We start from the raw sequence: 12,690 nt of genomic DNA on the forward strand, positions 1-12,690 counted from the left end.
AAATGAGGTAACAATCACATTCATGTTCTAACTAAAAGGACCTCTTTGAAGGTACATGAAAGCTGCCTTTCTGAATTAATAAAATTTCCATTACTGTGGAAGGGATTTATGCAGTAACCTGACGTTTTATTTAGCCAAAACACATGTAAGAAAGTGCATCAGTGAAGAACATCACCTGAATACAGCCAAGGAAGCTGTGCTGTTGTGTTTCACAAGGCAACTTGAGTGGTCTGGCGGTGCTCTGTCAGTAGCAGTCTGGGGCTTGAACACCCCCCAGGCTGTTCTGTCACCACTGGGCTTCTGGAAGGGAGGTTGCACCCTTGAGGTTAGCTGCTCAGCTACAGTCTGCTCCTGAGACATACAAGAAGGCAGGTTGGCCGCTCCTGTTTCCAAAGGAGCGGGGGATGAAAGAGCCATAAGTTTGTCTGCATGGGGAAAGTCTGGATGCTGCTCTGGGAGGACTGGTATGTTTAGAATAGCACCTAAGACTGTGGAAACCATGGTAGTTCCGTATATGTAACTAGGCTAGATCTTTTCTTTTACTTGTATGTTTTCCTACAGAGATTTGAATTGCTTTTTATGAATTTGAGTAACTAGAAGGATCTGGAACAGAGAAGAGTGAAATGGTGCATAGCCAATGCACTGCACCTCAGGTGCCAACTGTTTTATGGACTGAGTGCTTTGCCTAGGTTTCCTTTTTTGAAAGCACTTTTCTAAAATTGTGTGCAATTCCTATAGGAAACACTGCCGGGAGCCAGGATAAGTGGAGGTCTTTCCAATCTGTCTTTCTCCTTCCGCGGAATGGATGCCATTCGAGAAGCAATGCATGGGGTGTTCCTTTACCACGCGATTAAGGTATGATGTGATTATTGTCTTTCCTATGCTTGCACTTGGCAGATGTGCAGTGCTATGTCTGACAGCCCTGGCTGGGGGATTCTGTATATTTTGGGGTTTGTGGTGTTTTTTGTGGTTTGTTTTTTTTTATATTTTTTTTTTTTTTATTTTCTAGTATGGCATGGACATGGGAATTGTGAATGCTGGGAATCTGCCGGTGTATGATGATATTCACAAGGAACTGCTACAGCTGTGTGAGGATCTGATCTGGAACAAGGATCCTGATGCTACAGAGAAACTTTTACATTATGCTCAGGTAACTTCCAATTTTAAGCTTTGAATAATAGCTACCTTGGCACCTGGTCTTTAACACCTCCCTGCTGATGGTAGGTAGAACAGCCTATAAACTCCACGTGTCAATCTAACATTGGGTGTTAGAAGTTACTGATGATGCTACTAGTGGTTCAGTTATTAATATGGAATAAAATGTGAACTCTGTGATAGATTGAGCCTCTCCAGTTTCACAGGTGCCTACACCAGAGACCTTCATATCCTTCAGGAGATCAAGCTGTATAGGTGTCCTTTTAAAAAAAAAAAAGAAGCCCCCCAAAAAACAAACAAAACAAAACCAAAAACAAAACCCAGAAAAACAAGAAACAGCAAAAAATCCCAACACCACCCCCTCCCCCCCCCCCCAAAATAAAAAAGAAACCCAAACAAAAACAACCACCCTCACAAACAACAAAGCTAATAAAAAACATAAAAGGCGAACCCTCAAATGAAGCATATCTTGGAGCTGAAGGTTAAATGACAAGTGCACTGTGGGAGACAAAAAGGAAACCTGTCTCTCTAGTGTTAATGGTTTGCTTGGAGTATATCTCAAAGGTGAAGTAATTGCTTGTGATTCCTGCCTGTGCCATAGATTTCCAGTTCATGTAACTCATATGAAGAATGAGGATCAGCTATTTAGTGGTTTTGAGATGCTGTAGTGATGGTGATGATAGAAGACAAAGATTACACACCTGAAGGTTTCCAGATTATCAGCCGTAAGGTGACTGGTGAAATCCTGCTCTGAACAGAACACACGGCATAAATCTCTCCAGATCAGGTGGCTCTTAGATTTAAGTGCGGAAGAAGGTTTGCATGCCTGTTTTGTAGCTCCTGGAGGTATTATTTCTGTGCACAGCTTAATTTAGTTTGTAGTTTGCCATGTGGTGCTGCATGCCTTTTAGGAACAATGGCAACATGTTGAAAACCGGTACAGGAAGACTCACCTTATCCCTTGTTCTTAGGCTGTTTTAGATGGTGCTCTTACTGTCTAAGCAATTTACCTGGGAGTGATCTTGTCTGTATAAGCAGAGTTTTGCCATTAGGATATCCAGGGTTGCATAAAGAGGAAGAAAAAGAAGGGGAATTAGAAAGGGATTGCTTAAGCTGTGTTTCTGCAGAAGGCAGAATGTGAATTTACATGGAGTGTGAAAAGTAAAAATGGAAGTGGATGATGACTCCTTCTAGGTCTAGAAGTTTGGGAAGTCGTTGTTGGAATCTCTGCTCTTATTCACAGTAGTAGTTTCATTGTGGGAGTAAACCAGCCCCCAACTGCAAAAAAGAGACACAGTCTTGGTTAAAAATATCTAAAAGCTCTATTAAAATTTAACATAAAATGTAACAACTTGCAGGTTTCCACTGGAGGTAAGTATCCTGATTTGGATTTCATCTTGGCTCTGGACAAATGTGAGAGTCCAAATAGATAGTCATTTACATCCAGTAAGAAGGATTATTACATAAGGTTTTTGAGTCTGAGGCATATTTCAAAATACGTGCTCAGACCTTCCTCTGATATAGTGGAATTGAATGTCTCTAAGTTATTTTGTCTAAAGATGGGTTTTTTTAATACGCAAGTGTATTCATTAGTAAGTGCATATGTTCTTTTTATTTCCAATTACTGCAGTTTATTCTGCACAAAGAACATAGAATGTGCAGTCCCATTTCAAGTGTCGCACCTCTAATTTGTGAAGTTGCCAGTGAAGTTTCCTTCTAGTTCCTTCAGGTAATAGTAATGTACCTTGCCAGTTGCTTGAATGCTAGACCTGTGGGGAAAAACAAGGAACTTAATCCTTGCAGATGTAGGAGATCAGTTTTCATCTGAAGTTTGAGAATGAAAACCATTTTCCTTAAAGTGTATAGCTGTAGATGTTCTCAAACTGATACTTTGTCCCTTTTATGGCAATGGGAGTTGTGTTTCCAAAGGCAGGTTTTTTCATCCTCAGCATGCAGTATAATCATTGTGTTTTTTAAAGATCTGCATGTAGTGCTTGCCACTGTGGTCCCTGCATGCGCACCCTGCAGACTCATGGGTTGTTATTAGGTTGGAATGGTTCCCTTGCTGAACTGTCTGGCCAGAGGTTGAGGAGCACTTGGTACCTTTTAATTGAATCACAGAAGTGAAAGGACCTCTGGAGACCAGCTAATACGACCTCCCTGCTCAGAGCAGGGTCAGCAAGAGCAGGTTGCTCAGGGGCATGTCCGGTCAGGTTTTTAGTATAACTATGATGGAGACTCTACAGACTCTGCAGGCAACGTTTTCCTCCTGCTTTCATTCCTTTTTTACAAGCTAGACCTATGAGGTGAATAAGGTTTGACAACAAGAAGCTGTGAAGTCAGCTAACATTCATATAAATGTGAATGAAAACTTGTTCTGATTTCTATTCCCATGAATGAGATCTTGTTTCCATGACCTTTCCCATGGCTCTAGCTTTAAAAACTTGCTGATGAGCACTCAAAAGTGTAGGAGGTTTATGAAAGACTGAAGGATGTCAGATTACATCAAATAACTGAGGGATTGTCGTGGTTTAGGCCTGATTGACAGCCAACCACAATGCAGCAGCTCTCTCTCCCTTCCCCTCTGGCAATGAGAAGGGACAGAGAGCCAGGCTTGGGGTTCAAGATAGGACTGGGATGGGGGAAAATCCCCCTTTTATGATCACGAGCAAAAGGCAGACTCGTTAGGGGAAGAAAAAAAAGACATACATTTATTACAGACACTAGCAACACATAACAGAGTAAGACAGTGAGAAGCATTGCCACATCTTGAGAACACCTTCCCCCCACCCCTCCCTTCTTCCCGGGCTCAGCTCTGCTCCCAATATCTCTACCTCCTCCCCCAGTGGCGCAGGGGCAGGGAATGGGGGGTGCAGTCAGCGCTGCCACTTCCTTCATGTTCGGTGAGGGGAGTGTCCAAAACTTGTTACCCCCTGCTCCATCGTGGTCCCCCTCTCACAGGAGACAGTCCTCCACAAACTTTCTCCGACTTGAATTCCTCCCATGGGCCGCAGCGTTCCCCACACTGCTCTGTCATGGGTCACTAACTTCCTCCGACTGGATTCCCTCCCACGGCTGCAGCCCTTCCCCAGCTGCTCCGGTGTGGGACACCCCCACATGCTGCAATCCTCCCAGTGCTGAATTACAGCAGCGGGGCTACTTTTCCCATGAGACCCCGGCCTTCTTCGGGCACAGAACCTTGATCATCCGAGCAGGAACGACAGGCCATAAATCAATGTCTGCTCCACCGTAAATCTTCATGGGTGGCAGGGGGGGCCGCCCTGCCGTCTCACCACAGGATACAGGGGGGTCTCTGCTCCGGCACACCTCCCCCCTCCTTTCTTCCTCCATTCCTCCACTGACCTTGGTGTTCATGCAGCTGCAGCAACTCCTCCTCACAAGTCCCACTGCCCGTCACCACGTCCCTTCTTAAATACGTTATCGCAGAGGTGCAGCCGATTGGCTCAATTTCCCAAACAGAAGTGGAGCTGACGTGGAGCTGGGGGAGCTTCGAGAAGCTTCTCACAGGGGGCCGCCCCGATAGCCCCCTCCCCTGCCACCAAAAAGCTCCACCACTCACTCAACCCAGGGCAGGGAGGAAAAGAAAATACTTGCCTGAAGTGTGGTGGTTGAAGTAATGGACAGGGTGCTCTTCCCTGAGCCTTCCTAGGGTGGGTGCTTACGACCTTTCTTGCATTGTGAAGCCCTTTTGGCCTTTGCTTTCATGGCAAAGGGGAGCGTGAGTGTGAGGCCAAGAGACTATGCGAGGGTTTGGAACGGTCTATGTGCATGAGAAACAGTAGTTCTGTAGGCTGCTTGGTTGAAAACACATCTGTGATATGGAGTAACATAACCTATTCCAGCAGAAACTGTATTAGTGCCAAATTAATTAGAATTTTAAAATGAAGTGTAGTGTGTGGGCCAGGAATCAATTTAAATTATGCTCCCAGAAGTAAACCCCTTAGGATTAGTCATTTCATCATTTTTAAGAACGTGAAAACTATTGAACTAGTGCCTCTTTCCCTCTTACCCTTCCTGCCTTTTTCTTTGTTTTGTTTACATCTTCATTGAGGCACATACTCTTTGGGATGTAGACTCCCTACGTGTCTTTAGGGCATCACAGATGTTTGCAATATGATTTGCATGTATAATAAAATCCTTTTGAATAATCTAAAATTGTTTTATGGGTTAGTACTTGAAATTATCCTCACTTTTCTAAAAGTAAAGCCCACTTTTTATGCTTGCAAGCCCCTGTGGATGTCTTTTCTTTTCAGACTCATGCCCAAGGAGGAAGAAAAGTTGTACAAACTGATGAGTGGCGGAAAAGCTCTGTGGAGGAAAGGCTGGAGTATGCTCTCATAAAGGTAAATCTGTGCAGAAAACTGTCCTACCCATCAGCTCTGAGACATGCTCTCAGCTCAGACTTTAAGAGGCACTTTTGCCTTTAAAAATTCTTCAACTGCCATTCTTCTAAAAGCTATTAATTAATAATAAATATTTAATATATTTAATTAACTTCAATAACAGAGAAAATTATGGAGATTTCTCTTGAAACTTGACAAGTTGAAGTCTTTGACCCTTAATATTTTACTCTGCTAGTGTTGGTAGAAACATACTGCTTTTACTTTCTAACATACTGCTTTTACTTTCTAGGGGCTTTTTAGGTCCTTTAACAGTACTGCACTGAGTAGCACTTGTGCATTAGGAAGCAGTCTTTGAATGTTTGTTTTTTCTTACAACATGGTTAAGAAAAGCAAACCAAGCTGTTAATACTGGGGACTCCTTCTTTGAATTACTTTATATTCCTAAGAACTACAGTGTTTTATTTCCTAAGAAAACCTACTTTAAATATGCATTTGAGGTATTCTTAAAGACTAGTAGTAACTAAAGTATCTGTACTTTCATTGTGATTTTTTTGGGGGGGAGAAGGCAACTAAATAGAAGCTTTATTTATAGAAAGATAAAAGCTTCTCATTTTTTTTCCCAGGGCATTGAGAAGTATGTCACTGCAGATACAGAAGAAGCAAGATTAAAACAGGAAAAATATCCTAGACCTCTAAATGTAATTGAAGGACCTTTGATGAATGGCATGAAAATCGTTGGTGATCTTTTTGGTGCTGGAAAGATGTTTCTGCCTCAGGTAATGAGAAAATGATTCCATATATTTTCATATTTTGCAAGGACCAGCATTGTAAAATATAGCCAAAACATTCTGTGCTGTCTCTTTTTTCAGATATAGCACATGAACTGTGAAAATTCAGGTGCAGCCTGATTTTCTTCTTTACTTTGGAATTTGTCTTTCTTTATGTGGTTTTACGTGCTTGTTTCCTTTCTTCCTGACTGTTTTTGCTTTAGTTGAAATGCAGTTTTAAGTCAGGGCCTGTGAAAAAGTGCAAGACAAAAAATATCTAAATAAAAATTGCTGTGATTAGCACATTTCAAGTCTGGGCCTGCTTGTAGCTTCCAATTCTGTTATGGGTGGTGTGAGAGGTTGCACTGTGAAAACAAGTGTGATGTGTAGACCCTTAGTGCAGTACGGCCAGCACCACAGAATGCTCTGTAAAGCTAGAATCTGGGTTTGCAAATGAAGTTTTGTTTATTGTTTGAATGGGTATATAAGAAAGCTAAGAGAACTCTGAGGCTATTCCTATATCTGATCTTGATGTTTATTTTCCCCCCCTCTGGTTATCTGTGCAGGTGATAAAATCTGCTCGAGTTATGAAGAAAGCAGTTGGCCACCTTATTCCCTATATGGAAAAAGAAAGAGAGGAAAGGAGAGCCAAACGAGGCAGCATAGAGGAAGAGGCAAGACACAGTCCTTTATGCTGTAATTCTTTAATAGCATGCCATGACAAATACTGAAATTGTTTTTCGATGATGACACCTATTCAGCTTTCACACTGGAGAGTTGATGCAGTCATATGGAAACTGACAATCCTGTCATAAGTTGAAGTAGGTCTGAAATTCACAGAGTGCAAATTTTGTGGAACTCTGCTTGGTGTGTGCCTAAGCTGCTGTCACACATTTCCTGAAGGATGCCATAAGCCTTTATAGGCCCTTTGCACCAGTGTTACGTATTTCTTCGTAGGCGTTTAATTCTAGTGTTACTTATTTATGGTACTTCTAACTTTATGGCAAATTTTGCCATTTGCTTCTACTGCTTCTACCCTCAGTGAACTCTGGAACTCCCTTTTGTGTGTTCAGAGCATGCTTCTCTTTATTCAACTCTTCCTTTCCCCCTAGCCTTGACCATTCTCCCAGCTAAACCAAACAGTTCTGCCATCCTTTTTCTTCATAAATTGTGTCTTCGAGACCTCTTGTTATGATAGAATAGTATGCTCATTGCATTTGTAGCCATGACCAAGTTGCAGGGGACAAGTGTTTATGAAAATAGGGTCTTATGTGTGTTTTTCTACTAGTTTCTGAAAACTACTTTTTATGTAATACATAAAATATATATAATCGAAAACAGCCACTGATTTTCAGGTCATTGGGGGCATTTTCTTTATAGCATTTCCTGTTACACAGACAACCATTGGTGATGCCTGAGAATAGTTTTATCAACTACCTGTACATTATACTTAAAGTATTCTTACAAATTTGGTTAATGGAATATGTGATAGGAGCATTGGAAAATGAAGATACAGGATGTCCCTTGTTTCTCCATACTAATGAGATTCTAATCAGTAGAAAAGAGAGTTCAGATGAATTGGACAAAATCCACTTTTTAAATACTCATGTCTGCTGTTTCCCACTAGATTTATAATGTGATAGGTGCTTATAGTTTTGGCTGTTAAATATTTTTCTTCTTCTCTTGTCTTTGAGTATCAGATTTGGGTTTGATGTACGTTTACTTTTCTTCAGTCCTGTGGAACCTTACCTTGTCTTTATGAATGCTGAGAGACAATAGCTGTTATCTATCAGAAACTTGTATTTAACACACACACACACACACACACACACACACACAATGGAAGAATAGCAGAATATCTCTGCACTGTGATATCTGTGTATTTCCCTTGGTTTCTCTCCTGTGGATTCTTGAATGGTTCCTGATTCCCTTGAAATCTTCTTATGCTGTATCTTTCCATTTGCTTTGGATATGTTGTGCGATTGTTCAGCATAAATGTAATGAATGCAGCAAATAAAAAGAAAAATGACCTGATAACCAAACCTGACTAATCTTAATGGAGGAAAGAGAATGCATAGTCTCTTTTCCCATGCTCTTTCTGGATGTGAAGAAGGTATCATCTCTCCGGTATCTCAAGCGGATCTGTTCTCTGGCTGTCATGAGTCACCTTTCTATGTGTCATCTCTCTCCTGCTCATGCTGTTCTTTTTTATTTTAATTCAGATGACAATGCCAGTATTTGTCACCTTCTGGTTCGTTCTGATGCTATTTGAAGTCAGTGAAAATCATTACCCCATTGCTTCTATGAGCACTAGGTTAGGATCTACTGTGAAATCTCTGGCACTTAATCTCTGACTAAAACGAACTGAAATTTGAGAGGTTCTTAAAAATATAGAAAGCACTCTGAAGAGACAGTGGGAGATTCTGTGTGGCTGATGGGAGCAGGAGGAAAAAGAAGGCTTCTGTCCTCCTGCTTCCTCTACCTTCTGCTGGGCAAGGGATGTGTAGTGCCTTCCTCTTCAAAAAAATGTTGTCACTGTATGGAGAATTGGTGAGAGAGGAAGAAACAGCTACATCTATCTCCAAAGTTAGATGTTGACTTGAAGGAAAATTATTTGCAGACTCTGGTAGCTGATCCGTCTGATGTTACCCAGGCTACTGTAACCTCCAGGGCAGTTTTAGTCACAGACTGCCAGGAAATACAAAGCATTGATAGTTACATTTGACGATTAATAGCTGTGGCTGTGCATCGCTATCAGGATTAAAAAAAAAGCAGCCCTTTGGATGTGTGCCCAGAACTTGAGGACCTCCTTGCTTGAGACAATTGAAATCACAGTGTGCCCTAAATAGGGTTTATTTAAAATGGCATGTGCTCTGACCCATGTTGTTTCCTGCCCAGCACAGATTTTCCTTCTTGTGTACAAATCTGTTTTTTGTTGCTTTGGTTTGGTTTGGGTTTTTTTGTTTTGTTTTTTTTTTTTTTTGAGGTTAATCACTAGTTAAATCATCAGTAGTTATTTGGTTTGATAGATGTGGGCAGCACTTCATGTTTTTCCCCCAGTCCTTGATTAATCTCTTTCTCCAGTTTTCTCTTGTGTTCCAGCAGTATATTTTCAGCTGCAAATTTTTTTTGATGTACTGAGATGCCTGACTTACAGATCTCCATTTTGCCTTCTCTGTTCCTTGGTCTTCTGTAAAACAGGAGCACTGGGGGGATAATAGATTTTAGTAAACAGCAGCATTGGTGTGGATCCAGGGATTTTGTTTGGCAAATGTGTTAGGACCATGGGAAATGCTAGTATCACTCTTGGTAATATATAATTTTTTTTTCCCCTGGAAAATTGCAACTACCAAAGGCAATGTAGGTTGATGAAGTAGAGAGCTACTTGATACTGTCCAGAAATATCATATGCTTCATATAAGGACCTAATCCTCCAGTTCTGCCATCTGCCAAGGAGATGAGATACTGGTTGGAAAAATATTTTGTAGTTTCACATAGGATATGCTCAGGTTTCCACTTTATTTAAATTCTGTGCAATTTAAGTAGTCTGTTACTGGCATCTGATCCTGCACCAACTCAAATGTGGCACTGTGATAGCCTGGAGCTGCTCCAAGTGGCAGCACTGATTATACAACTGAAAATGTATCGCCAAGGCCTGTATCCTGGTGGAGAATTGCTATAGGCAGTTCTGCTGTGCCCTGCTGGTAGGCCCCCTTTGCCAGGGCTGAATGCTGTCCAGCCTATGACCAGTCTGTGTCAGTACAGCTTCCCTTCTTCAAAGAGATCCTTTTTCCAGCCTGATTGTTCAGCTTGAGTAGTCTGAAGTAGCCCGATTGCAGCACTGAAATGTCTCTCTTGCTTGCTATTCCCATTGCATAAAAAATTAGTTTCTTCTGCTTTTGCTAATTCCTCTTTTTTCTCAGTACTGCATTGAAAGATTGTTCTTGATGCATAAATAGGCATGTGTTTATAAGTGTCCATACCCTTTTGTTCTAAATACTTATTCTATTTAAACTCTTTATTGGTGAGGTTTATATTTGGAGCAGAGGTATTTTAGGAGTTCAGTTATTGCACTGCTCAAAATGCTATCCAGATCTGAAATTTTATATGCTATTTTGTTTTTTTTAAACACAGATTTTTTTTTTTTTTCAGTAACATGCACTCAATTTGCAAGAATAATTGTTGTGCAAGTTTTCCTTACCTGGATCTTTTAAAATAGTTTTTAATATTAACTATATTACCTCTACTGTGCTTTGCAATTACTTGTACTACATTAGGAGTCTTGGTACTGGATTAGGATTGCACTGTTGAAGGATCTGTGCAACATACTAAGGCTTCTGAGTAATTTAACTCTTGTGTTACTTGTTCGACTTGCAGGATCCTTATCATGGTACAATAGTACTAGCAACTGTGAAAGGAGACGTACATGATATCGGCAAGAACATTGTGGGAGTTGTTCTGGGCTGCAACAACTTCAGGTAAAGAGACTAACATTAGGTAGCTGGGAACACAACTGTATAAGGCTAGTTAATTAATATATTAGGCTAGCTGCAGCTATGGTGATGACAGGTGTGGGCATTTCTTGGGAACTGTCCTCTGTTCCCCAAGTTGTGGTTGGGAACACAGATCATACCAGCCACTACTAATGGGGAGGCAAGGAGGAGTACAGCCTCCTCCTTTAATACATTTTTCCCTAATAAACTGGTATCTGAAGTGAATAAAGTTTAACATCAGTTGAAACATAGATGAGAACATCAGTTTTTGTATTTGTTTTATGTTAGTCAAATACAATAAGTACAATGTCTTAAATACAGAAGTACAATGTCCGAAGAAATTGGGTACGACAGTTGCAGTAGGCAAGACTACGTATGGGTTATGTGTTGCGTTGGGGAAAAAGGATGTCTTGTGGGATTTGAATGAACCTTTTTAGTGTGTTTTTTAAGCTGTTAACTGTGAGGCTTTAAAAACTTGCTGGGATATGTTTTATTGAAGAAGAGATGAGATTCTCATCCTTTTACTGAGCTTCAGGAGGTAGAACTTCAAGAAAACTTAGCTCTTTCAAGGCCAGTGTACATCAGTAGGGTTGGCAACAGTCTTGAAATGAATGGTCATGTTTCCATCAGAGCCCATGGTCAAGTGTCAGTCAAACGTGCAAAGCTGAATCTGCTTTGGAACTCCGTCTTGCTGTTCATTCTTTTAGTTTTGTTTTTGATTCGGGGCTGTAATTTGCTCCACAAAGAGCCAGAATGATGTCTTTATTTTAAAACATGAAGGGTTGAAGCCAATAGCAGTGCTGTGTATGTGCAATATATTCCACTTCATTATCTCTTGAAAGTCTGTCAGTTGGTTTCAGACTTTCTTGAGCTTTATTTAGACTTACTGAACTGAAGCCATAGCGTTTTCTGTCACCATGAGTATGAGTGAGGCTGAATGAAGCTAGCAGGCTGGGGTAGCTTACTTGAAAAAAATAAAAATCTTGGAAATGGCTAGGGTTAATAAGAATAAAATACTAGCAAGAGAAGTGCTGTGTCTCATTTTATAAAATGTATGCTTTAGTAAGACAAAAACCCCTTGATGTGTATCATCTTATGTTCCTGACATAAGGTCACAAAACCTTCTTGTATTGTCCAAATACCTTCAGAGGTGACACTGCTGTTGGTTAACCCTGGTAGACAGCTAAGCACCACACAGCTGTTCACTCACTTCCACCCAGCCAACCTCAGTGGAATGGGGAAAGAGGAAAGGAAGAGTAAAAGCAAGAAAAATTGTGGGTGGAGATAAAAACGTTTAATATGTGAAGGAGAAGTGGAAGAAGAGAGAAAGAAAGAACGAGTGATGCAAAGGCAATCAGTGCAGCCTCCCATGGGTAGACTGATTCCTAGCCAGTTCCTGAGCAAAAGGTGGCTATCCCCTGCTAAACGTTCTCCTCTTCCTTTTCATTGCTGAGCATGACATCAAATGCCATGGAATATTTCTTAGGTTAGTTTGGGTCATCATCCTGTTTCTGTATACTCCCAACCTCTTGTGTACCCCCCAATATATTCCCTGGGGGGTTAGTGTGAGAAACAGAGGCAGTCTTGATGCTGGGCAAACACTATTCATCAGTATTAAAAACACTGGTGTGTATTACCAGCATTGCTACGGTCACAGATCTGAAAGAGGGCACCATATCAGGTACTATGAAGAAAATAAACTTCATCGAGCCAGACTCAGTACAACCACAAAAAAATTACTTTTAAAAAAAGCACCTCTGACACTTGAGTTTTCTTACCTACTGTATCATCTGGAACTCTGATATGCTGAAAATTTTGGCAGACGTGGAGATATTTCTTATATTAAAGTTCCCAACAATGGTCTTAAGAGAAACAAACAAAAATCTCAATTTTAACTTCAATTTTAGGTCA

At 40.9% G+C, this 12,690-nt stretch overlaps 1 protein-coding gene across 6 annotated transcripts in view; it reads left to right on the forward strand.

The window, feature by feature from the left end:
• The window catches only part of MTR (5-methyltetrahydrofolate-homocysteine methyltransferase), a 54,222-nt gene that overhangs the window by 25,526 nt on the left and 16,006 nt on the right, over positions 1–12,690 (forward strand). For all 6 annotated transcript variants that reach the window (XM_042796028.1, XM_042796027.1, XM_042796029.1 and 3 more), the window contains 6 exons: positions 739–855; positions 1,010–1,150; positions 5,430–5,519; positions 6,143–6,295; positions 6,853–6,960; positions 10,664–10,764. In XM_042796028.1, the coding sequence (XP_042651962.1) occupies positions 739–855; positions 1,010–1,150; positions 5,430–5,519; positions 6,143–6,295; positions 6,853–6,960; positions 10,664–10,764 (710 nt within the window). The remainder of the gene's footprint in view (positions 1–738; positions 856–1,009; positions 1,151–5,429; positions 5,520–6,142; positions 6,296–6,852; positions 6,961–10,663; positions 10,765–12,690) is intronic.

This window comes from Tyto alba, unplaced genomic scaffold (assembly GCF_018691265.1).
Source record: "Tyto alba isolate M040663 unplaced genomic scaffold, T.alba_DEE_v4.0 Super-Scaffold_22, whole genome shotgun sequence".
Classification (NCBI taxonomy): Eukaryota; Metazoa; Chordata; class Aves; order Strigiformes; family Tytonidae; genus Tyto; species Tyto alba.